The sequence below is a fragment of the Thunnus maccoyii genome, chromosome 24 (genome assembly GCF_910596095.1).
Source record: "Thunnus maccoyii chromosome 24, fThuMac1.1, whole genome shotgun sequence".
NCBI lineage: Eukaryota > Metazoa > Chordata > Actinopteri > Scombriformes > Scombridae > Thunnus > Thunnus maccoyii.
Window position 1 is genome coordinate 5,028,491 of NC_056556.1, and position 26,595 is coordinate 5,055,085.

Genomic DNA, 26,595 nt, shown 5'->3' on the forward strand with positions numbered 1-26,595 from the left:
CCTGACGCCCTTTCTCCATGTTAACAGGACCCATTGTATGAAAGACCAACATGCAGCGATGTCTCACCGGCAAATAAAAAATGACCTCATGTATTCTGTTACAGAGGATTACTGAAGTGCCATGTCTGTATTTTCCAACATGTAACCCCAGAGTAACTCAATGCCTGCTTTACTGTGTGAAGAAAAGATACTGCCAGTGAAGAGAGACAGAGACGGACAGACAGACAGATGGAGAAACAGAGACAGGGGAAGGAAATGCGTGTCAGATGTCCATGGGAAAGCGGACCATGAGGGACTGTAATAGGATGAAGTGCACATACAGCGTCAGTCCCAAAAGCCTGTACTGACAAAACATGCCAGTTAAAACATGCTGAAATGTCACTGTGGAACTAATGGACTCCTCCAGAGGTTTAGGAGTGTAAAGTGCCTCTCCAGGGGTCAGAAATATGATATCCCTAAAGGTTAAGAAACATAAAGAGAACATCCCTAAAAATAATGTAAATACATCCTTTTGAGTCTCTTCCTTTTGGCCAAAATCAAATTATGTTTCCAGACATGGACACATCAAATGAAGTGATGATTCAGATTGTAAGAAAACATACAAAGTGCCTCTAAATCAAAACAATACCTCTGTCTGTCCAGCTGAGTCTCATATTTGAAGCATCAAATGTTTTTCGAATTTTTGTTTCAAAAATGACTTAAATGATTAATCGATTATCAAAATAGTTGGCGATTAATCATTTTTCCATTAACTAATCAATGAATTGTTGCAGCTGTAATGTAAATACATGTATGGCCACACCTGCTGCAAAGAGTAGCGTCACATTGCAAGATAAAAAGAAAAATGCAATGCAAAATTCATACGTTATGAGTGTTTTCAGGAGCGGAATCAATGTTTTTAAGCTTGAACACCACAAACTTGATGCAAAATTGCCAAAACATCATACAAACAAATATGACAAAAGTTGTTTGACAATATTTCTTAACACAAGATGCAACCTTTCCAGAACTTTCAGGCACATGAGCAGACAGAGTTGCACAATTATGGAGATGGTTTAGTTGTTATGAGTCTCAAGTTTGGAATTTGATTCCCATTATAGCAGGAGGTTGTATGTGAGGGGAGATATTAACCCCTATTTCTGTTAAAAGATGGTCTCTGGTGTTGGTGTTGACCTTTCTTGACCTTTCTCCGCCATCCACTTGACTTCTGGTCAATGCTTTTGGTCTGGTGTTCACACACAGCTGATGTCTTTTTCTGGTATTTAGTGATTTCATAGAGGTGGTGTGCACAGTGAAGTATATACATCTGCTGATGTTGGCCTCAGGATGTAACTGAAAGCTCTGGAAAATGTGCAGTAAATGGATCTTTAGCTAATCATTATTTGTCAAACTGCTATTTCAAAACTTGTACAAGCAACAAGCGCCAACATTTGTTGGATACAATGATGAAGAATGAGAAAGTGCATCCAGACGACAACAACAACAAAAAAGTTGATTTAAAAAAAAAGATGAAATTTATTGAGCTGGATGACTAGCCTCTTATTGTGGTTGAAACTGTGAACAGTTCAACACAACTACACCCTGCCAAACTGACATTTCATCTCAAAATTGGCAACGCTAGCTCAAACAAGAGCCAAAACTCAGAAAACGCTGCAGGAGCAGTAGGTTTTACAACTGTTTGATAAAGCTGAAACTTGTGTCCCCTCTCATTACAAAGTCATTACAAACTTCACCTAAAATGAGCCAGAAGAATTTTTGTTTATTTGAAAAGCAGAACAACAGTATGGCTGCTTACTCGTTCAGCCATCTATAATTACACAAAAACATTCTTTGCGAGCAATCCTCACTCATTTAGTTGTTTGCATGCAAACTTTTAAAGAACATTACATCAGTATCAAAATATGCCTCAACCAGAGCTAATTTTACCTCCATCTGAAAGCTGCAATCCTTATTTGGAAATGCAAGCACTGCAATAACAAAATAATTTAAATGTCTAATGACACACTTAGAGGAATCCGAGGTATTTATACAGATCATACAGTCTGCTTCTTTACCTGCAAACAAGTCAAGGAAAAAATGTTAAGCTGTTAATCCTGAGTGTCTCTTTAGGGAATGAGAGACGTTCTTCTACTCACTCACACAGACAATAAGTGACCCCCAGTGGGTTCAACCATTAACATCCCCCCCAGCTGCAAGTTCAGCCCTTCTGGGATCGAACCAACTGGACTTCACGCGCCTGAGAAGAGGAGAGTCCCATCAGTTAACACTTCAGATGGAGGCGACACAGCTGCGACAGCCTCCCTCTGTTCCCCAGTTGGACATTAATCCGTGTTTGAATAAACTGAGAGCTGAGAGCCAATTAAAGTTGACTGATAGGGGGGATCAGCAGAGAGAAAGCGATTCTTTGAGTTCAGATGACATCAGATGGATTTTTGTGCTCCCATCTAGCTGTTCTTAGAGAAAGATTCAAGATTTGAAATAGTCTGGTTTCTTGGCTGCAGTCCAATCTAAATATCCAACACAAGATCTGTTACTGTGTGAAGATATGAGCTGCAACAGGTATCACATTTTTGACTGATATCAGCTATTCATAATTACGCAATGTGTGACTTTTATTTCCTTTTTGGTACTTTATTAATATCCCCCTTTTTTCCTAAACATGGGTCCATCCTATAAAATACTTTTAGTTTTTTGGGCGCCACAGTGTATTGCTAGTCCTGTCTCTTTTCACCCTTATTTTCTGCAGCTGTCTTGATCATCTGTCCACTATTAAAGATACAACTGATGGCCACCAGTGATGAAATAGGCCTGTTGTGTGTTAAAGGGAAACTCTAGTGATGTACTGTTGCACTTCCACAAATTGGGGGACCAACAAGATGCAGATTAAAATAAGAATCAAAGCAGAGGCCAAAATATCCTGACTTTTTTATCTCTACTAAGGCTGCAACTATTTTCATTATTATTTTCATTACTGTTTAATGTGAGTATTTTCTCAATGAATCGATTAATTGTTTAGTCTATAACATGTCAGATAATAGTGAGAAATGTCTGAGGTAACATCTTCTCTTATTTTGTTCAATCAAACATTCAAAACTTCAAAAAAAAATCAGTTTAAAGTGATATAAAACAGAAAAAAGTAGAAAATATTTGCATTTCAGAAGCTGGAAACAGAAACTGTTATAGACACCCTCCCCCTTTCCAAAACAAACAATTGGACAAAAATGCCCACTTCCTGCAATGACTGGCCAGGATTTTAACTTCTCTTTTTCAACTGCTTCATCACCTTTGGTTTGTACAACTGAGAGCAACATCACAAATGCCTTTCAGGGGAGACAGTTCAAAAGTGTTTGACATTGTCCCAATTTGTACGATTTATTTTGATTCAGGCTTTTTGCTCCACCTTCGAGTGTGGCCACCCTACCTGCACATCTTTAAAACTCCACACTTCCACTTTGAAACTCAGGCTTTCTTTTAAAACATTAAAGTTTTCAAGGCAAACAGAGACGATTAGTACTCCTCATGGCAAGTAAATGGGCCTTTATGTGTAAAATTGGTTGAGTGCCCCTTTAAGCTTTGCTGTTGCTTTCTCTCATACTGTTTTCTATTTTTGTTGCTGTTATTGTGGCAGCCCAGGAAACCTCCAAAATGTCCCAAATTTCTCTAAAACAAGCTAATTTCAGGCAAATGGATGTACTTAGGGTCAATTTTAGACGCTGGTTAGTGGTATATAATTGTGAAAATGCAATTCAAAATGATTAAATTGATCTCATGCAGGGTTTTTTGAAGAATACTGTGCACTGACTGTGAACCACTTTGCCTTAAAGAGTGGGTAATTCCCCACTCACATAAAAGTCTCTCTCACACTTTGTCCCACTCTCTGTCTCTGCTCATCATCTAATGGTTGGCCGAACACTTAATTACCACCCATCAAGTGTTACTGGTTTTGGAGGGTGGGCGACTGGCCATGCCCTCTGACCTCTGCCAGAGACTTCGAGCCGCCCTGTCTCATCCCAGTCACAAGGCTCTCTTGTTACAAAACCGCGACACCGTTGCCCTTTGTAACAAACCGATGATACAATCGTCACACTCTTTCTTCGCAGCAGACCATTTTCCCACCCACAGCCGCTATCATAAATGCCACCCATCCACAGCCTCCCCTCCTCCCTCCCCACCACAGATGGCCCAATTGTTTCCCCTCTCTGCCACTCTGGAGGCTAAAACTCCAGTCGCCTCTAAATCCACATAAAATTCCACGCCAGCTGATCAGAAATTGTGAAACATGATGATAAGCAGATAACCCAGGACAGAAATGCGTGACAGGCATGCAAGAGTAGGACGTGACAGGAGCAATGGAGCGATTATAGCCTGAACAGACTAATGCTGCATGTGGGAAACCACGGATTTTCTTGTCAAACCAACACAATTATTACAATTAAAACCTAAACTGATTATGTGCAATACATGGAACTAATACACATATCAACGGATTCCCTGATGACTCACTATGTCCTTAAAAACAGAACAGCATGTCTGCTGCAAAATAATTCACTTTCAAGACCCTTAACATCTCACTTCTCTCTCTTTTTTCCCTTTTTGGATAATGAACGAGCCAAAGCAGGTGTTTGGAAATCACACCCAATAAAAACAGCCTAACGACAAGTACAGTGATGTTTCATATCCTGTACTGCAAGTGCAGCAGCAGTCTCCATACAGAGAGCCAGTTTCACAACATCTTGATAATAATAATAATAATAATTCAGGCAAAACCCACAATTCTCCACCACATATAGGATCCCACACACATGAGTTTTCTAGATTTTAAGTGTGGTTTATGTCCGAGCTGAAAGGTTATCCAAACACAAGCCCTACTTAGTAGAAAAAGCCACATGGAAAATAACAAAAACTATCTGCCACTTAAACCCAGAACATTTACATTAAATATTCCTGTGGGAAAACATATGATAAAGATACTTTAATGGAGAAAAGTTCACATGGTTAACCCCTTAAAGAAGAGTCTATACTTTATACAATCGTCCCCTCATGAAGACTCCATTCTGCAAAATTTATGATGCCACTAAAAGGTTGGACAAGGGCCTCTGGAGCATTTCCTGTGTTAAGGGTATATTAGCAGGGAGAGACTTCCAAACTGTGCACATAATATACATTTCCTTTGCTTGAGTTAATGTAAACTTGTACTTGAAAATCATCATTCTCATTTCCTGGACATAATTCTATAACTAGTGAAACTTTTTACATCATGCATTGGTAGTTTTTCTGCTTTAAGTTTGCTACATCCAATAATATTTGCTATAGCATAACTTATGTCCAAATATTAAAAATGAATCACCTGCAGTATTCAGGTGTCAATTCAACAATAACTATTCTCAAAGAACCTGTATCTTTGCTGTTGCTGACCATTGCTGACTCACACAAAGCAAGACTTTTGCAGATGCAGTTCTGCACTGTGCAGCTGACAAGACAATCACATGGACACAGCATGCAGCCGGGGAGGGGCAGTGACATGATCTCAGGTGTGAGTCATGCATTCATGCTCAACAGCCCTCTCTGGACATGTGCAGTGGACAAAAACAGTAGCGGCGATGACTGCAGCAACTGAAAAGCATTTGCAGTACAGGACCATACCACTGGATTTGCATGTTGTAACCCATTCTTTGCATTCTGATTGCATTGATTTTTTAATGTCTACATTATTTGCAACCATTCTCCAAAGCAAAAAGATTTTCCTTCCAGGCATCCTTTGTTTTCTGCTGATGTCAATATGCTTTTAAAACTTGCAGAGACTTGAAATGTGCTTGAGCTAAGGTATTCATCACACATATCATCATGTCTACCTCTCTACTTCATCTGTTACCTTATTATTCCTAATCAATCTGCTCCTACAAATGAAAGAAAAAGAATAACTTTGAGAACAGTGAAAGCAAGCATGATGTTGAGTGGGATGGATCCACTCAAGTCCCTGCAGGTTGATTTTCTTCCTGTTGTGAAATAAATGCACCTCAAGTTGCCTGGTAGGAGTGAAAAATTGCAATTCAAACACTTAAAACACCACAATATGATTTAAAATGTAGTTGTGACTTGCATTAAAAATGGCTAAAACATGCAAAATCAATGTTTTAAGTGAACAATGTGATGGGCAACTATATCCAAAAGAAGCAACAATGTGTGACAAACTCTTGCAGCTTGGACATGTGTATTACTACAACAAGCACTGCACAAACACAAACATCGACGACGAAAAGCAATGTGACATCGGATTCAAAATGTATCGCCACACAGGATACATTCTAACCCGCTGGGGTTACCTTTCAAGTCACTAACTGACATACACGGAGGACAACCGGGCTCCTGCGCTTTTTCAGGCAGAAGGTGACACTCCACCGGGAGCCGCCCATTTTCCAGGGACGCCCAGCAGCTGTCTTGCAGCACATGGCAGAACCTGCGACAGGGCAGTTGCATGGGCGCGGCAGGTGAAGAGCACCTGGGCATCAGCAGGAGGCAGAGGAACCACTCTGTGCCGTGGTGACACCCCGCCTTTGTCAGCCACGCCCACTCTTGTAGGGCCGCGCCTACTTCCTCCACAGATGTGTGGTTGAGAAAGTTGGGCAGCGTGAAAAACTTTGGCTGATCACCTGAGCAAATGGGCCAATCAGAGGGTACCGGGAGACAAGTTGGGTCAGAACCATTAATGCTGCTATCAAGGGGGGTTAGCGTAGAATCCAAAACACCCTCGAGAGTCCCATTTATTTCAGAAACATTACCTATAATCCCAGTTAAATTGCTAGGTAGGACTTGGCCACCTTCAAGGCCTTTCAAGACCCTCGCTGATTCTAGATCTGACCCAGAACCATCCCCTGACCCCTCCTCCACCCTCCCCACACTGACACTGTCTGTATTACCCGTTGTGTTAGGGTTAGCGCTCTCCACCTTCTCTGTCAGGCCTCCGTTAGTAGTCCCGGTGGTCGGGGTCACATCCCACGCCTCGACAAACTTACGGATTCCAGTGGCCACATTGATGATTTCTTCCCCAACCCCGGACAAATTGTCATCATCATCATCATCATCATCCTCCTTCTTTGTGCCACCAGGTGTTGGGGTGGCACCTGTCGTTCCTGCCGTGGTTGTCTCTAATGGGGTCTCTGTGGTTTTTTCTGGTTTTGAATTCCAAAACCAGGCCTCCAAGCTCCCAGCACAGACAACCAGGAGAAGGAACCACGTCCGGACACTCAACATGCTGCTCGCTCCTTCAACAGTCTTCCAAGTGTCCCAGTGTGCAGCAGCACCACACACAGTCCTCTCACTGTTTCTCCAAGCGCCACCTGTTAGCCAGCCGGTCAACAGTTAAATCCAAGCTGTGCAAGGGCCACTGAGCATCCACTGAATGAAAGCAGAGACATAAAAACTCTGCTCGCACTCAGAGACCCTCCCTCTAGAGCTCCTGGTGCACGGCTGCTGCAAACTCCCTCATGAAAACACACTGAACATGGACAGGGGGAGACCCAGAAGTGGAGGCAGGCTTTCTATACCGATGATGGAAGTCATTGGTTACTCAGTCTTGCCCCTACACACACTAAAACTCCTCCCCTGTATGAGTTGGGTCCCCATAGACCTTTTCTCCAGCATGGATAAAAAATAATGGAAGCGTCACGTTACCACAATGACACATCCATCCTGAACGGAAATAACCTCAGTAAAATATGGAGTTTTTAAATATATTTGGGCCATAATGAACTGGTTTAGTTCACAGTGTCTAAATTAAAAGCTGTCAGGCAGATCGAAATGGGCAACAAGTTCAAAAGACTTGCCCTTCAGCGAAATGCTGAATTGAAACCTGCTTACTCATCAGCAACTATTTAAGAAACAGTGTGTGTCTGTCTGTTGGTAGAGACAGTAAGCATCAATATACAAGCACATAAACAGTGTCTCAAGTGTCATTTTGGCACAGTTTTGGCTTCTTTTTCTTCAAGATTTTGTATCCACACTAGTCAAGATGATGGGTCAGAACTTGATAAATGGTTTTAAAAACAAAGAATAGAGTCATGAGGCCCCGTCACATATGCACTTAATTTTCTAAATGTGTTGGCAATTTTATATAAGAGTTGTGTAAAAGATTTGTCGCTTAATGGGATAGTTCAACATTTGCTTTCTTGCCAAGAGTTAGATGAGAATATTAATCTCCATCTCATGTCACGTATGGATTGAGAGACGATTAGCCTAGCTTAGCATAAAGACTGGAAGTAGGGGGAAACAGCTAGCCTGGTATTCTCCAGAGTGAAAAAATATGCCTACTAGCACCTCTAAATCTCACTAATTAACAAGTTAAATTCTTTACAAGGAGTTAAATGCAGTTGGGTGAAACCACAAATTGTCGTTTTTGTGTTTCTCTTTGTGTATGGATAAACCAAACAAGGTGCAACATGTTAATTAGTGAGCTTTAGGGGTATTTTGAGAGAGTAAGATGAGCTGTTCATGCTAAGCTAAGCTGACTGCTTCCTGGCTTGAGCTTCATACTTGACACACAGACATGAGAGACATATCAATCAAACTCTTTGCAAGAAAGTGAAAACCCAAAATGTCTTAAAATAAACTAAAATCAGTTTAGATAACAACTGTAAATGAGCACTGATGCAGTCTTCCATCTCGCCATTGTTCGACCAAATGTCAAATATCCTGCAAGCAATGTGACTCTTTCCATAATGCTCCTGTAATGTCTAAATGAAGCCTTTTTGGACCATTGAGAATTTGCTTCAGTGTCAAAGCCATTAATTTAACAGATACGCAAAGCCAAGAATGTTATGTAATTCATGTTTGATTGGGTTAGCAGAATATATACAGTATATACACACAGTATATTAAAACAAATGCAAAAAATCTAATAATAATCAAATTGAGTTGGAGCAGTAGAGTGGTGGATGCCAATTTGGGGGTTGGGACCCCAAGAAGAGGTTGTGAGATGAATTTAAGGGGTAGAAATACACAATATTATGACAATTTTTTGACTTTTGACTCCATCTTTGTGTATTTTCTGCAAAATAATCACTGACAACTCAAGGACATGAGCCCAGTCACAAGCAATGGTGGGCACAGCGGCTGACGGGTTATGATGCTACTGTGAGAATATCAGAGTAATGTTGAGACTGATTGCAAGAAATGACCTGCAGCAGATGAGAGATGATTTCATTTGCTGTTTCAAACAATAACAAAAAGAGAAGGGGGCTTCAGAAAAAATGAGGTGTTCAGTTACATAATACTGATCTGTCAGTGTGTTTATCAGTCTGATTTATTGCTCTGTTTCAAAAACAAGTGATATTGTGGTGCAAGTACAGTGCTACAAAAACCGCCAACAAAATCACAGACTTAACTTCCTGATTGGGGATGAAACAGAAAAGCAACATGTAAAAGTGTCAGAAGTGTGAAGTAATGAACATCAGACAGCTGGAGTGAAGAGCGGCAGGAGCATCAGGGATGAATGAAAGACAGCAGCTGAGAAAGTGAGGCCGCAGAGGAGGGGAGGGGAGGCGTATCTGATTGGATCGATGTCTTAAGCTCCCCGGAGACCAACTCCATTGCCTCATTGCAGAAAATCCTCGGAAAATCTACCACTTCCAGGTTCTCACAGTTGGACGATAAGGCGAGGAGGGATCCCCCCACCATTGTACCCCTCTAGTCCCAGCCCAACTCCTCCTCCACACGGCCCTGAATGCCCCCATCTTCCTGCTACCCGCCTCATCTGCCAAGCTAGGACATCCAGCTGTTACACATTCCAGCCCTCAGACCTCCCACACCCACGCTGCTTGACATTTGGACGTTTGGCCACATCTTGATAATTTCATACATACAGTACATACAACGCCACTACTGCTGTCAGCCTATGTGCTCTCTCAGACACTGACCAGGGCTGAGTTACAAGAGAAGCTATTTGTCTGTTTGGGAAACAGATGCATTGGACAGTGTGTGAAAGGCAGCTGTGCAGAGATGTACAATGACAAAATGTTTTAACACATCCGCTTTTCTTTAAAGCCTCTGAACGGTTTGGACAAGTGGGTCTTAACTCATGCAACGGATGCTTTACACTTACTCTTTCTTAATGCAGTGTCAAAATGATTATCTTCCGATTATCTGGGAAAGATCACCAATGGAAAAGTCTGTCCCATCTGTAATCTGTCCCATTAAACTGGTCCTGTTTGTAATCCCAAAGACATCTCAATACATGTCAGGAAATACTGCACTAAGGCCTGTTTAACTGCAGTATATGTATTGCAAAGAGAATACTATCCTAAAGCGACTATAATCAACATCTTCATATGAAAAATTGCATCTTTTATGTGAGAATCACTCTTAGAAGAATTATCACCCGACAGCAAACCCAAACAGCAGACAAGGTTATAGACTAGCTGGTAGTGGAACATTTAGCAGCTGGAGACCAAAAAACATTTTTAAAAAAAGTGAGTATTGGAGTTACATTAGTCATACAGTCTGAAACACAACTCCAAATGAATGTTAATGTTTGCCATATTGACTTAAAAGAAGATAATATGTCAGTGTTGTGTTTATGGCTTGTTTCTGCTTCCCCGAAGTGGCCAGAAAATCAATTACTGCATTTTCAAATTGGAACAAACAAGTAAAAATAGGAAAAAAGCACAAATATTCAGATGTAAATTGGATTTCAAGTATACAATTTGCAGCGCAAACAGATTTATGCTCCAGAAGCAGTGTCTGAGCTGCTTTCATCACAAGAGGACAGAGTTACTGCAAACTATAGTGAAAACACAAACACACTGAATGAAGAACAGTAATCTTGCAGGACAACAACAACTTTCTGGACAAAACTAAAAACAGACAAAATCTGGGTGGAATATGTGTCTGCTCCTTAAAAAAAAAAATCTGACTATTTTTAGGTAAAAAGTGAAGCGACAGCACTAGCAAACATGCATCAAACAAAAGCTCACATGTCTCAGTCTTGTAGTAATTACCAAAAGCAATTACAGAGACTGTTTGGGGGGAACGTTAGACTTCCTGTGCAGTTTTTTTTTTCTATTTTTGCCAAAGCTGATCCTGCCATTAGATTTCCTTTCTTTCAACCACTACATTAGAACGAAACTGTGTCAAGTAGATCTTCTTTTAAAAGACAACAGAGGAAGTCGTGTCTGCTTACGTGCTGCCACCACAACAGCAGGCACACGTTTAAGAAACATCAGAAATTTCGTTGTTTTTTTTTAAACTTTTTTTCATATCTCTAAACTTTGAATATTAAAATGTAGGTAGGACTTTTTCCTCAGATATTGCTTGAGACAAAATGAACCCAGCTACCACATTCATGGTCAACAAACTAACCAATATATCAACATAAATGCCCTGCAGAGTCTCCCACATACGTTACCCCTCCCCTCTGTGTTTCCAACACTTTTCATCACTATCAGCTGTCAGCTGCTCTGACCTGCACAGGGCCACGAGCAGGGTAAGTAAACACACCACAGCATCACGGTTAAGTGACTTGGTGAATGTGAGTTTATGAAGGCACCTGGTGCTTTCCATTTGAATTATTATGCATCTTAACACATACATATGCATGCAGCTATACACGGTACATTCCAGCATTTACAGCTGTACATTGAAGCTGCAGAGGGGAGCCACTTTAAGAATACATTTCTTCTCTCAGATGCTTTTATACTGTTTGATATCATCAGTTTGTGACTTTTATTGCGTGTTTTCACTTTCTCCCAACCTGCTTCATCTACTGTGTGTCTACCTCAGTTAGCGATTTCCCAGAAAGCCTTTCAGGAAATCCCCCAAAGTGTGCGTGGACTAAACATGCTGATTTTATTTAGGGAGGTAGCCCTCAAGATGTTTTCTGCTACGTTTGAAATTGATTACTTCCTGAAAAACTCTACTTTGGGCAATCATAGACATCCGACATCATAATAGTATAAAGCATGACAGAAAATCACAAACAGCATGAGATGTCCCCTGTAGAGTAATAGTTTGACAATTTGGGTATTCTCGTTTGCTTTCTTGCGGAGCGATAGATGAGATGATAAAATGTGTTGATTTGTAAGATTTTGATGGCTGCTAGGATGATTTTGAGCCAGGCTAGCTGTTTCCCCCTGTTTCAAGTCTTTGTGCTAAGCTAAAGCTAACCAGTTGCTGGCTTTACCTTCATATGTACTGTAAAAACACAAGAGTGGTATAAATCTTCTTATCTAACTGTTCAAGAAAGCAAATCAGCGTATTTCACAAAATGTTGAACTAGCCATCTTGGTTAGTTCTTTAAATGCAAATATATATATTATTTGCTGGAAAAATGTGGATTTTCTTCTTTCTGGAGATCATAATTCTGAAATTAACACAATTTAACTGATTGTTTAGTTTTGCTTTTTTTTTTTATTTTTTTAAGGATTGTTCCAAATATCATGCTTCTTTGACCATTTCAGGACATAACATTTGCCAAATATTTTACGTTTTGGACCCCATGTTGTCCTCAATTTGTGGCTTTCAAGCAATAACACTGATGAAAACCTACCAGAAAACTGTCTCACAGTCTAACCATTGAGCATTTCAATGCCATCTACAACTACACTCTCCTACACACACACACACACCGTTGTCAACACAAGACCATGTGTGTTTCATAGTTAAAGAATATACATGTGAGCGTGTGAACTCGTGGGATATTCCTCTGGGAAGCAAGTATGGTGAGACAGAAACATGATATACCAATTAAACAGAGACAGAGAGACAATGAAGCTGTCCTGTCTGCTGGGTCTGAGAAACTCCAACAGGGACACACACACACACACACACACACACACACACACACATTTGTTCCCAGTATCCTAAAGGTCTTTATATTTATTAGATAAACGATGGAAGATGTGGAAAACAGTGTGGGAGGCTTTGATGTCTCAATAGTGAGGAAAGTTCAATGAGGCAAATAAGGAAATTGAAAAAGAGTTAACGTGCAGTTTCTGTCTTTGTGCAGCAGTTGTAAATATGTATATTTAACAGATCACTGTCTGAGTATGTGCTGCTGACAGGTATGAACTCTTCTTCAGAAGCTCAATCCCAAATATGGAGATTTAATAAACAGCAGTAAAAAATCTTAACAAGAAAACTCAAAACTCTCAAAACAGAAATGCAGGACGATGTACAAACATTTTTCTCTCCGTTTGTGTTTTTGCACTCATTAGTCTCCTGACAGTCTTACAGCTCTGGAGAAATATATTTGCCATTGTGAATAGTTGAGGTCAGGGAGATTTTTTAGAGTCTCCACTGTTAATTAAGCACAGCTGCAACTTAAAACACTCACTCTTTCTCTCTCTGTTACATACAAACACGCTCAAAAATATATCTTATCGTCCCCTCAGTTCAAATCAAGGTAAATCTTAAGCATGCAATGATATTACTATCTATACACTATATGTAAGCATACTATAGTAGGCTTCTAACTTTGTGGCCATGGTTTGGGGAACAATGTGTGTCTCTTAACCAGCAGATGGCAGCAGTGTAGAGGCTGCAGGGGTCAGACCTACTCCAGTACAAGTTTCTATGTTTATCTTTAGTTTTCTGTGGTAAACAAAGGAATGAAAGAATAAATAGAAGATATTGAAATGTCTATTTTGAGCTCATAACAATCTATTGTCTCATTTCCCTTTATTTTTGCAGGAAAAAGCATTTGAACAGTAGTACTGTATCTTAAACTTGACACCTTTTCAGTATTTCCACCATCAGCAAGCAGCAGTTTGATGTGCAAGGATCCAATTTCCCTCCAGAGTTTTTTTTTTTTTCTTTTATCTCATTTCCGATCATCTCTTCTGGCTTCACTCTACTTCTTATGATCACAGTTCACAGATTATCTAAGTTCTTTCTTGTTTGTTTCCATCAGCACTTTAATCCAAGTTTTATCTTAAACGCATTTCTCTCTGCTTCGTTTCCCCTTTTGTTTGGCAAGCCTCCAAACATATCAGCTTTACAGATTATCCTGAGTTGACAGTTCATCTCATTTATAATAACAACAACATTACACTTATATATCATTTAGTACTATGTGTTTGTTTGTTGATTTGTGATCACAAGGAGGCTGAGGGTTATAAAGTATCTGAACCTTCAACATCCAGTGTTGGTCAGTGTGTTTATGCTCTCAATAAAGAACTAACAATTACCTCCAAAAATGTACTTTACAAGCTAAAAACTGCACTTTTGATTGAGCTACTGTATTGTACAAAGTATTTCTTGGCCCTGCAAAGCTGACAGTGTATACAAGGGGTTTTCAATGCTGTGTTGATGCCCAGAAAAAAGACAGATGAAATGCTGCCACCTCTTGTCTGAAGTCTATAACACTGGTTCCCAGTCCTTTTTCACTTGTGACCTCTCAAAGTGTCTATTTAAAAAACCCCTCATAAACTGCGTCAGAAATCTCTAAAACAAGAGTTTTTACCTCTAAATTTGGCCGTGATTGGTCTTGAACAAACCCACAAGAAAAAATTAGATCAAAATCCAAAAAATAATTAAAATTTATGTTGCAGAATTTAGCTTTTCTTCTTTGTTATTCCACTAATCATCTTGCAAACCCCAGGTTGGGAATCACTGGTCTTGAGTAATCTTTAAGGATCAACTAAGGGATAAAATAAGGAGGAGAGCCTCTCTACTGTAAACCATATTAGTAAATGTGTTAAAATGGGTGCGACATGGTTCATTTCTCACCCTATTACAAACCTATAAATCTTAACATCATCACGGCAAAGGCAGTAAATCACTGACACTCCTCGCTGATTTTTATATATGCCTGCTGTGTTTTCCAGTTCATCAAATAACTCAAATTCTTCAAAGCAATGAAAAAAAAAGAAAGTTCCCCATGGGGCATCTTGGCAGACACTCAGCAGAAATCAACACCCTCCTCCTCCCCTGTGGTATGTCGAAGTGGGCTTTTGGCACAGACAAAAGCGGGGCATTTTTCAGACAAGAGGGTGTGAGACAGTTCGTGGTTGCTCCTTATCGAGCCTGAATGCATGATTCATTAAGCAACAAAGACAAGACAGTCGACGCCTTGTCTGGAGAATCCCAATTGCTGAATGAGGAGATTTGTTGGAAAGCAGAGCAGTAAAGAAAAGTAAAGTTATGTTCCAGAGAGAGAAGATGAACACTGATGCCTCCTCTAACAAAGTGACTGACAGAAGACAATTAAAAGCAATTGTGGAGCTTAAATGGTGGATTTAACAAACTGGATCCTTCATATTAACATAAACGTCCCTGTTTTGTCTTCTGCTGCTCTCACCTGTCAGGAGGTACATTTTTGCAGCATGAGCTTGAACGAAAGTGACATTCAAATCGACTGCAAAGGCGTCGTAACTTGAGGCCTCAGCGCTGCAGGTTTTAAATTCCTGCAGCCCAGATATTGTACTCGAGGGCATGCACATAACTAATACTCACAGTGAGTCATAAAAGGGCAAACTGTGCACTCTCTGACCCAAACGACAGAGCCTGATCCAGAGCAGCTACTGTATCAGTGAACAACGGCTCAACTTTAATCAAAAACATGACGTCAACAAAGAAATTAAAGCTGCATTAGGCCCAATTTTTAACCCTTCCCTTCCAATTTAAGGAAGATGCTGCAGATTTAACAGATCTGGTAAATTAAAATTCTGCTATGAACACGTCTCCACCAGCAGGATGTAATGGACCAAAGCTTAAAAGCTAAAAACTTTGAAAATTTGACCTTTAAGAGCAGGGAGAAGGGTATTTAGTTGGTTGTAATCTGCAACCTCACCACTAGATGCCACTAAATCCTACACACTGGTCCTTTACTGATGAAAGATGGAGGTAGGATCAGCCAAATAAGGAGTGCGGTAACACGCCCCGCTACCTCGGAACAAAGCAAACGCTAGCTTAATGGCAACACTTGGACTAAATGGGCAGGTATCATAATCAAGTAACATCACACTTCCCAAAATATTGCGACAATAGTCCGACTCAGTCCAGGAGGCAGGAGAGCAGCAGGTGAGCCAACGGTCAATCACAGCTGTCAATCAACGCCCACACAGCAGACATCAAAGCTACTATACATCTTCAAATCTTCTTAACGGAGCAATAATTCCCAAAATGACCACCAGCACACTTATTAGAGGCCCTGAATTTAGCAATTGAAGCCATAATGACTTGAAAGAAACAGCTGAATTAATGTTTCTAGAGGAGTCAATTTTCGGTGGCACTTTAAGGTTCTTCCACATTGGCTTCAGCCTCAAGCTGTTGTAGTTGCAGTTTGTGTGAATTGAAACTATTCAATAGTTGCTGCTTCATGAGTGTAGAACAAATGAAAAAACGCACCGAAAACACTTGCCGCTTCATCTGCGCACTCTTTCTCCCCGACTTGTGTTATTTGTAGGTGTCGCGACCTCAAAGCCTCGCAGCTCTTGAATATTTCTGATGCTTGACCTCCCTCATTCCCCAATGCACATGCGCTTAAAGGTAAAGAATGAGATGCATGATGTCACACGTCACTGCCACGAGCAATTTACTGGACAAGGTGCTAAATATTGTGGAGTTGAAAATGTGTTTTCCCTTCCAGCTAAGCAGCAAAAATGAAAATAAATCATTAAATAATACGATTATTATTATTAATTATTTGTGATTTGTTTACAACCTGACTGTACGATTTGCTTGCTCCGATGGCCAAAACTATGGAAATCCCAGTTTGTCTATTATTCCTTGAAAAGTTGGATGTTTCTTCTCCTCATAAAGCCTAAAATTTGCTAAATGATGCTCATCATACACATCAAGACAAATATCATGAGGTGCATAAGGCTGTTTCAGTCTCACCAGCTTCTCTTATTTCCCTAATTTAACTGGTTTGTAGAGGCGACAAACAACTAACTTCATGAACATGTGGAATTCGGTCATTAATCTCTGCACAGTAAATCTGCATGTCAGTGAAACTCTGACCAACAGCAATGTGAGGACCAGCCTCTGGGCTTCTTCTTTGTCCGTGCCACTTCTTGACTGATTAATAGCAGCGTGAATCTGTCTTGAGAGGTTCATGGCCTCCGTCTTGGCGGCTGGCCAGCCCCTCAGGACGATATGGGCACAGAGTGTTTGGCCACCATGGTGGAAATGATTAAAAGCGCTTCCTCCTTATGTCACTCTCTCCTCATGCTTTTTCCAGGCTGATGTGATGTGCCATACAAAACACATTGTTGCCCAAATGGAAAAGATGACAATGGATCTCCGTGAGAGTCGCCTCTGGCTCGGGTTGAGGGCAGTTCAGACTCAAGTCTTGGATGCAGCGATGGAAGGAGGTTTCACTGTAAAACAGCTTCACAGCCAGTAAACTTCTTTTACGGTAGCTGGAAATTAGTGAGCCAGTAAATAAAGCTATTGATTAATGTCTCGACTGAACAAAAAAGCTCTGTTTCTGAGGGCACAGCGAGAGGTATCAGGGCCTGTGCTTGTGCATTCAAGTGCACAGAGGACCCTTTTATATGAAATCACCTTCAGGCTGACTCTTTGACTTAAGTTTATCTCCTTGTCAACAATCAGTCCTTCAGCCTGCACAAACCTGTGCTGTTACATCAAGCAGTTGGCAAAGTTTTAAGTGGTTTTAAATGTATTTAATTAGCAACAACATTAAAAGTATCCTTTAATGCTTTAGGGTACACTTTATGTATTTTTATGTACCTTTGCAGAAAATTACTCAATTAAAAAGTAACCGACCTGCCCTCAAACGTCACACATCCAGGTTTGCATGGATAGTTTTTCATCAAAAGGACTTTGAAAGATTTGTTTGTTTTTGCTGCCAAATATTCTATTGATCTCACTGTAAAAGTCATGGCCAGGTGAGTACTTTGTTGTAAAACTAATAAATTTAATTTAATACTGGTCGTTATGGGATTTGGCATTTTTAGCTTTTTAAAAAGTGTGAAGAAAATAATGAAAAAAACAATAACCGCAGCTAACTAATAGAGCCCAACTGATAAATTGGTCGATATTAGCTAATAACAGACATATCGGTGTAAAAGTATGTGTATATAGGGTATATGTATAGTTAAATACAACATATGTTCAAGCTTGTTTAGATACAGTGATTAATTTACATTCAACGATTCTTATCAAAAATGTTTATGTGTTTATTTAAAAAAAAATATCACTGATCTTGTGATCTTCTGATATATCGTTATCAGATTTTTTAAACTGCAGATAATTGACTGTGAGTAATTAAGCAGCAGCTACAAGAAAGAAGTGAGCAGTAGAGGTGGTTGTCCAGTCATGTTTCTTTCAACTTCAATAATTAGATCCTTCTCATCCTTCTTAGGATTTACACAGGGTTGTTCATGCCTTTATATTCTCTCATCTAGATTTCTGTAATTCAACTGGTTCAAAATGCTGCTGCTCGGATTATCATCAACTCAAGAAAACCAGATCATATAACTCCAATTTTGGCCTCCCTGCATTCATCTTCTCATTGATTTTAAAATTTTATTGTTGATCTTCAAGGCTTTACATGACCAGTCCCCTAATTATATCAAAGATCTACTAACCCCTCATGAGCCTGGGCGCCCTCTTAGATTGGCCAATCGCGGCTTTCTGGTCGTTCCTAGAGCCCGATTGGTGACTAAAGGTGATCAGGCTTTTGCAGACCAGGTCCCCAAACTCTGGAATGACTTACCTGCTGAGATAAGGTTTGCTAAATCTGTCTATTTATATTTCATTATTATTGTTTTATTGTATTTCATCTTTTTGTGAAGCACTTTGTAACACCTTTGGGAAAGGTGTGATATAAATAAAGTTTATTGTTATTATTATAATTGCAAAACACCACCTACCTCTTAGACATGCCATACTTTTTAATCAAGGTGTACAGATACAGTACACACCAATTTTTTCCATATGTGCACTGTTAATATTCATTTTCTTCATTATGGATCAAAACAATGAAACCTCAACTCTAGTCTCAGCGTAGAGTTGCTTTTCTGAGTGAATCAATCTTTCTGCAGGAAGAACTGCTTGTTTTATATTTTGTGATAACTGTTGTTGGGATTAAAATTAAGAAAGTACAACAGACATGAAGCCACAGTCTACATTAGACTGAAAAAGAACAACAACAGTGTCTTTATGATGACAGTGTGCTGGGCCAGTGTCAATATTGAGAGCAAATCTGCCCAATTATTGTTCGCTTATAGTAAAACGAGTCATCACCATTATCAGGAAAAAGAAAAATCTTGCAGGTTTGTGTTTTAAGGATTACATGGGCGTAAAAAGAGGGAGGAGGTAGATTAAAAATCTTGTTTAAACTGCAATGTTGTAGTGACCAGAATGATCAAGTCTAAGCTCCGACCAGAAGTGTCATTTCAGTTCATACATTTAGAAATGAAGCAAAAATTAAGCCAAAAGGTCAACATGCTATTTGTGGATAAATGCTGATTGGATCTTAAAGAGCTGAGCAGGTGTGAGTAGCAAACCACAGCCACCATTATCAACCTGCTCTGCAGCTGGAAAACAAAACATTCCCCAGTAACAGAAAGCACCTCCTGTCTGACTGGCCAGTTTAGATGGCAGATCAGATAGGACGCATAAAAAGATGGAAGATGGAGAGCAAAACATCCTCTCACCGCTGAGCATGAGATCATACCGCTGTTTGACTGTCATCTTAGCTGGCAGCAGGTAGAAAACACCCACAGCTGCCTTTATGGAGCCTTTAAAGTCCTCTATGGGAAGGCATCATTATTTACATACTCTGTAAAGGGCTTTGATGTTTCATTTGTTACTGTCTGTAGGTCTAATCAGTCTGAATGGGGCTTGGCTGAGGTAGAACTGCTGAATGGGAAAAACACACAGGTTGAAAGCAGCTGTTAAAGATAAAATGGGAGTTAACCATGGTGGAGAAAAGTCCTCGAGGCTACGAAAAACATAAAGCGGAGTAAAGAGGAGTGCCGTGAGTTTGTTTTACGAAGCCAAGTTTGTGGAAAGCACACTGCTATTTATTTAACCTGAAGGTACAACACCTTATTCTCTGCTGTATAGAGTACACATTAAGTTCTTTCAGGAAATGCATACCTTTTATGATATCTTAAATGACACAACAAAGAATATCTGTGTATAATATATATTAAAACTGCTGGACCATATGGACTCTGCTCTTTTTTCTTATTTTACAGTTTATAAAGGCAAACTAAACCCTTAATCTAGCAGCAATGAAATATCCTAACTTGAAACTTTGTCTGCTTCTTTAAAATAATGTGTTTGTCTTCATGTGTTTGTTTTTTGTGATTACATTTTCAGTTTTTGGTTATATAGAAATGGTTATATTTCTTTAGAGAGACATGGAGGCTGTGAAAACCGCAGGGACAACAATGTAAATAAAGTATAAGATTTATAGTTTTGTGCCTGACAAAAAATGTATTGTTTCTTGTACAAAACAATGTGAATATGATGTTCAAAAGATACACAAGCTATTAACAATCAATAACAAACCGGGGCATATAAGTTTAAAAAGAGTAGAGGAGATTATTACAAGCTTTAGGTCATAAAAAATAACACTAAAACTGGGTCTAAACAACCCCTTGGCTTTCTTGGTAACATCAACCCAGTATTGTGTTGGTGCTTTATTGATCCAAACTGGGTGAAAGTTGAACCCAGTGATTTGTAGTGTGTAATATATTAGGACAATGTCAATAAAACAAAACCCAAGAACCCAACTTTAAGTAGTTTTACTATACAAGGAAACCAAAAACTGCCCAAAATCGAATAAAGTGGGTGTCTTTATAGTTTAGAGGTAATGTGTAAGATACAGTTTTGTAGTAATATGACAAGAAATAGGGTCTTGGTCTGTTACAGGATATCAATTGGTCCATATTTGTGTTTGCTACTGTATGATATGACAGAAATAGAAAGCAGCTGTTCAGCAAAAAGTATAAAAATACAAGTGGAGTCCAAACAAGAGTGGCACTGAAATCAACCTTACAATAACAACAGGGCTGTGAACAAACTAAGCCGCCGCCTACTTCCTGTCCAGTAAAAAGCTTTTTGATGCTTTGGTGGTGACAGAAGTGTCCAGCGTCCAGTCCCCATTCATTTCACCCAATCATGCTGCTCTAGACTTACAATTAAGAACCTTTTTATCTTAACGAGTTACGCAGGAAAGGAGTCCATCTGGCTCAGGTCACCTTATAGAACTGATGTACCTGTTTTTTTACAGTATGTAAGGGCAAAAATCACGTGTATTTTTATTTTATAGTTTCTCTCATTATTCAAATAGTAAGTCAAGATAGATAGTCAAGATAAGTCACCATAAGATAAGTCAAGATGACTAACAATGTAATACGTCAAGATAAGTTAAACAACAAGATAAGTCAAATATAGATCTAGATAAATCAAGGTAAGATGAGTCACAACAAAGAAAAAAATATAAATTTTCATTCAACATTTTCCCTGCCTTCTGTGGACTTGAGAGTACAAGAAAAGTGGATTTAATTCATTTGAACACAAGTCAAAACAAAGATATTTTGCAGATTAAGTGGTTTAGGAACTTAAAAGGCCATTATATCCTGCTAAACCCAAACAGCGAGTCTTCATCATGGCTTAACTACAGCGTTCAGGTTTACACCGTAATTAGTGGTTGACTTGAGAAGAAACCACAGTGGGATGTCTTTTCATAGATTACATTCCAAGTCACCACACTAACCTAAAGTGATAATATGTTTTGTTTTTATGTAAATAAATGTCTCTCTGTCCTCAATTGATCAAATAAAATAATGATTTAACTTTGATCCCACTTGTGAAACTGCAACTGATGATTATGTTCTTATCAATTAATCTGTAATGGTAATCTTTTGACATTTTTGATTGATAAATGACTTCATCAAATAGATAAATGATTATCACATTTGTTGTCAGTCATTCTCTTGTCAGAACTGGTTTCATTTATGATCTTTTTGGGACACAGAGACACTGATCTTAACTTTCGCCACCTTGAAAAAAATGCATACATGTGCCTTCTGAGAGAAATCTGCAAAAAACTTAATTTCTAAGTATGTTACTTTCTGCATAAGATGGCAAATGAGGTGCTAAGAATATATTACTTAATTTAAAAGTACTCTAAGTATACGTATACACAAGGGAATTTTCCATATTGAAGCAGGTTATAAGGTTAAATGTCTGCTTGCATTAAATCGGCCTCATGTTCAGGCAGGCTGAACCAGCTGTACATCCAGGAAAAAACTGTAAAATCATGAGAAATAAACATAATTATCCCTGTATTATATTCCCTTTGCATCCTGAATGTACACCACCCACTTATATGTACAGCTTCTCATTTTGTACAACATGGTACACGTGCTATAGTTGCCCCATTTGTTGTCTGCTTTGATAAAATATAGGATCATATATCATGGAAACGGGACTGTTTGGCCACCCAGGGGAAACATCTGCTGCTTGTGTTACAGCATACTTTCTAAAAGTGCTTATATGAAACGTAAACACAACCACAGTAAATCTGCGAGGCGTTATATCAGTTCAATGTAAATTCTGGAGATTTGCTTTGAGGAGACGTCGATCCTCACACACTGTCAGACAGTAAATCATCAGTTTATGATGCTCATTGTTAAACAGGAGTTGTGCAGTTTCCTTATTTGGTGGACTCACTTTCCCTCAACTTACTTCATCCTCCTCTCCTCCAATTACTGCATTCCTACATTTCCCAGAATACCTTTCAAACCTGCTGCATTTACAGTATTGTACAATTGTTTTAGGCTCAAACACAGAAAGCTATACTAATAAGTCTGCGTTGATGTTATTATGTTGATTATTTTGTGTCATTGTATTGTTTAATTTATTATTATTATTATTAATGTATCTTGTTTTGTTTAAATGCTGTGACTTTTATATTTTGTGCCTGTGGACCCCCTCGAAAATGAGATGGTGCATCTCAAGGGGTTTATCCTTTAATTAAATTCTGAAATAAATAAATTTGGGTTTAAAATCAAATCAAAAAACTGCATCAAAGTTTATCAGAGCATCACAAAGTTAGTGCTTTTACACAAGATATGTTAAAGTTATTTTCTCAATTAATCAACTAGTCATTTGGTCTACAAAACATCAGAGAAGATGTTTTAATTTTGTTTCAACTAACCGTCCACAAGCCAAAGATATTCAGTTTACTGTCACAGAAGACAAAAGAAAACAGAAAATATTCACTTTTAAGAAGCTGGAACTTGAGAATTTGGGCATTTCTTGTAAAAAAAAAAAAAAGAAAAAAAGAAAAAGACTCAAAGCGATTAATCGATTATTAAAATAGTTAGTGATTAACTAACTGATTATCTGAGTAATCATTGCAGCTCTAATTTTAATCACTTTACCGTAATGACTGAACATAAATGTTTGTATGCTTAAAAGCATAAAATAGTAAACCACAATTTATAGACAGACAACAGAAACTCAGTACATCAGTAGTTTGAAATTACAGTAAGTTACTGCAGCGGTGGTGAAATGATTTATTGATCTGCATGTCAGCTGTATTTATGAGATAGCTGTATTCTAATTAGTCATTTAGTGCTCTTAGTGAGAATGGAATAAAATCAGTGATAAATTATTGTGATTCATGTAGCTGAAGAAGACAGAGACACACTGACAGAGGTTTTCTAGTCCTGAGTGACGCCTCTGACTCAAAATGCAACTTCCTGTATATGTCATGTTTACTGGACAAGTTGCATTTCTGAAAGCTGATTTTTAAAAACATTATTAAACTGTTTTAAACGTTTTTAAGCAGATTTTTCATCGATTATACGCACAATGCACAAGCCTGAATTCTTGCATGAAGTGTGTGACGGAGTTTCTGCATTTACTGTGTCTGTACATGATTGTGTGTGCATGCCTGAATGTCAGCTTAATGCTTGTGTGTTTTGTGCAGTGTGTGTGTGTGTGTGTGTGTGTGTGTGTGTGTGTGTGTGCATCCAGGAGATTAGCAGCCAGGTAAAATTAGGTGATGGAGGTGAAGTGTGTCTGTTTCCTCCGAGCCCTGAAGAGGGGAAAATCTGAGCAAACCGCAAATCACCACCCTCCAGACACACACACACACACACACACACACACACACACACAGACAGTAAAACACACAATAGTCTTGTACAGTGCTAAAACACCCTGACTCACTCTTGCACACCTGCAAGGAATCTTAACCCTCACACCTACATCTAATCTTAACTCTAAACCTAAATATTATTCCTAAAGATTGTAACGTGAGATTGAAGAAGATTGTAACACAACACCAGCACACATTCATGAACACAATGGCACAAAAGCGAAAGGTTTCAGTGAGGAAACTTGAAGCTCGGCTGCCGTAAAACTGCAGAAAAAACTGGAAATACAACAAATACGCTCAATATTTTGTAATTAAAAAGCACATTTATGTTCCCCCTGTGTGAGAACAGTACAGGATTTGTTGAATGCTGTTTTAAATCCACTTTTGCAAAAACCAAACACAGGCTAAATCTGACACTGAAGTACAGTAGACAGTGGAGGAGATGCTATGAGCTGTTCATCATTTCCCAATAGACAAGTCCAGACATTCACATCAACCGCAAACCTCATTCCAGTCTGAAAAACCAAGCTTTGTGATCATGTGTCAGCACCTTACCAGCTCATTACTCACAGAAAATCAGCAGAAGTGGATGATAATGGAAGCAATTTAAAATGTAAATCAAAGTTTGGTCAGATCTGCTGTTAAGTGAGTCATAAAGGCAGCAAAATTTCTGCGGTTGTACTGCATTTTAGAGCATTTTCACAACAGTATTTTCTGACTGTATCACCACTTTTCTAGAATAATTTTGTTGCCATTTCCTGTTATGTTCTTTAAAACACATTACTGATTAAATACAGATATTTAAATATACAAAATTATCATTTCTCTGAAGGAAAAAAGTCAAAACATGCAGCATCCGTTTACCTCTTCGCTGTGATTTTATCTGTGTGACCATCAACAGGAGGATGATGCAGGTCTGCGAGCTCAACGTCGACCACCTGCCGCGTCCACGCATCCTTGAAGTGGTTGTTATTTATGCCTTTGTAGAAAAGAAAATAAATACAATCCTTTCAGAAGCTCGGAGGAGGAGTCGTGCTCATCTCCAGGAGACAATTTCAGCAGCTTCTGGAAGAAATATAAATCACTGCGAGGGAAGTTTCGCCGACGTCTTGTCTACCTGTGGAGGTTGAGTGTGCACCTTTACGCACAGCAGTGAGCCACAGTGAGCGCTGTCAAGCCGGAAACAATCACATATCAATTTCCTGCGTGTGGTTTTCAACGGAAAAGCTTCACTAATCAACATTATCTTCAGTATTAAAGTCCAAATGGATATATTGGGTACTAAAATACTCAATATGGATCTTTTCTTCCGCTAAAATCACACACATAATACAATTTAAAACTTTTCGGGTTGCATTTTATGGGAGTGTGACATTTGAATTCACTGCAAGAAACACAAATAAACTTAAAATTCAGTTAACTTGATTTCTAAAAAGGGCTGTTGCATACGTTTTAATATTGCCACTAATATTAATACAAACTCTCTAAAGGAACAACAAAATTATCAATTTCTATCCATAATAAATAAAATGGATGCAAATATTATTTCCAGTATTCCTGGTGACAAAAGTTTACTTTATTTTGAAAGAAGCCACCTTTATTACATCCTGTTATCTGCTAACTTGACACATCTGCCATCAGTCAGTTTACAGCCTTCAGGCCTCACAAGTCAACTGATTTATGAAGGTTGAACCTTTGCAAACCTTCCCCTCAGGCTCCAGAAGGCTTTGAACCCTCACATACTGTTCATATTCTGAGTCTTCACAGTATCCCTTCATAATTGGTTTCTATACCAGATTTCTGAACCACATATCATTCATGAATACCTCATCAGTCACAGATAAATAGAGGATTAATCCTTAATGAAACTTTCAGAGAGCAGAGTGTATTTTTTTTGTGTGTTTATGCTTTTTTTACCGAGATAAAACATTAACAATCACACTATAAAATGGTCGTATGTTACATAAAACAGGAGAACAAAATGATTTCAACGAATTTTATTAAATATAAAAAATTCAACAGTATTATTTTTTTATAAATATGGATCAAACACTACAAACACTGCAAGAAAAGTTCAAATATTTCCATTTTTGTGTATTTTGGGTCACATTAAGAGAAGACATCAAATTCAAGGCTAAAAGAAAAGTGTTTAAGATGTTTTTACTGCTCTCAAATGTAAAAATTGGTCAGATTTGACCCTGAACAGTATGTAAGGGTTAAAACGACTATCTAATGTGTAAGTGGCGACAGCACTACAGAAAGCTGTTTGATTGTGCTCACTTTAACTGAAAGATGCTAATAGAGCCAAACTGATCTGCACCAGCACAAACCTTCCTGAGTGAAGGTCTAATCAGCCAAACATCACGCACCTGATGTATTCAGACAATTGTAGCCCAAACAGTATAACGTGTAGCTGAAATTAAAGGAGAATCTGAAAGTTTAAAAATGGAAAAAGTGTAGTTCATTAATGCTCTCCCAGTCAATTAACAGCCAGCGTTCCTTGTGTTTTGTTG

At 38.9% G+C, this 26,595-nt stretch overlaps 1 protein-coding gene across 7 annotated transcripts in view; it reads right to left on the reverse strand.

Moving 5' to 3' along the window:
- Positions 1–25,229, reverse strand: part of LOC121892362 (collagen alpha-1(XVIII) chain-like) — a 51,808-nt gene extending 26,579 nt beyond the window's left edge. For 6 of the 7 annotated variants that reach the window (XM_042405384.1, XM_042405388.1, XM_042405385.1 and 3 more), the window contains exon 1: positions 6,918–7,475. In XM_042405384.1, the coding sequence (XP_042261318.1) occupies positions 6,918–7,251 (334 nt within the window). In that variant the 5' untranslated portion in view covers positions 7,252–7,475. Of the gene's footprint in view, positions 1–6,917; positions 7,476–24,946 lie in introns of those variants that run through there. The other variant, XM_042405387.1, reaches the window with a different exon arrangement.
- Between the last annotated feature and the right edge of the window lie 1,366 nt (positions 25,230–26,595).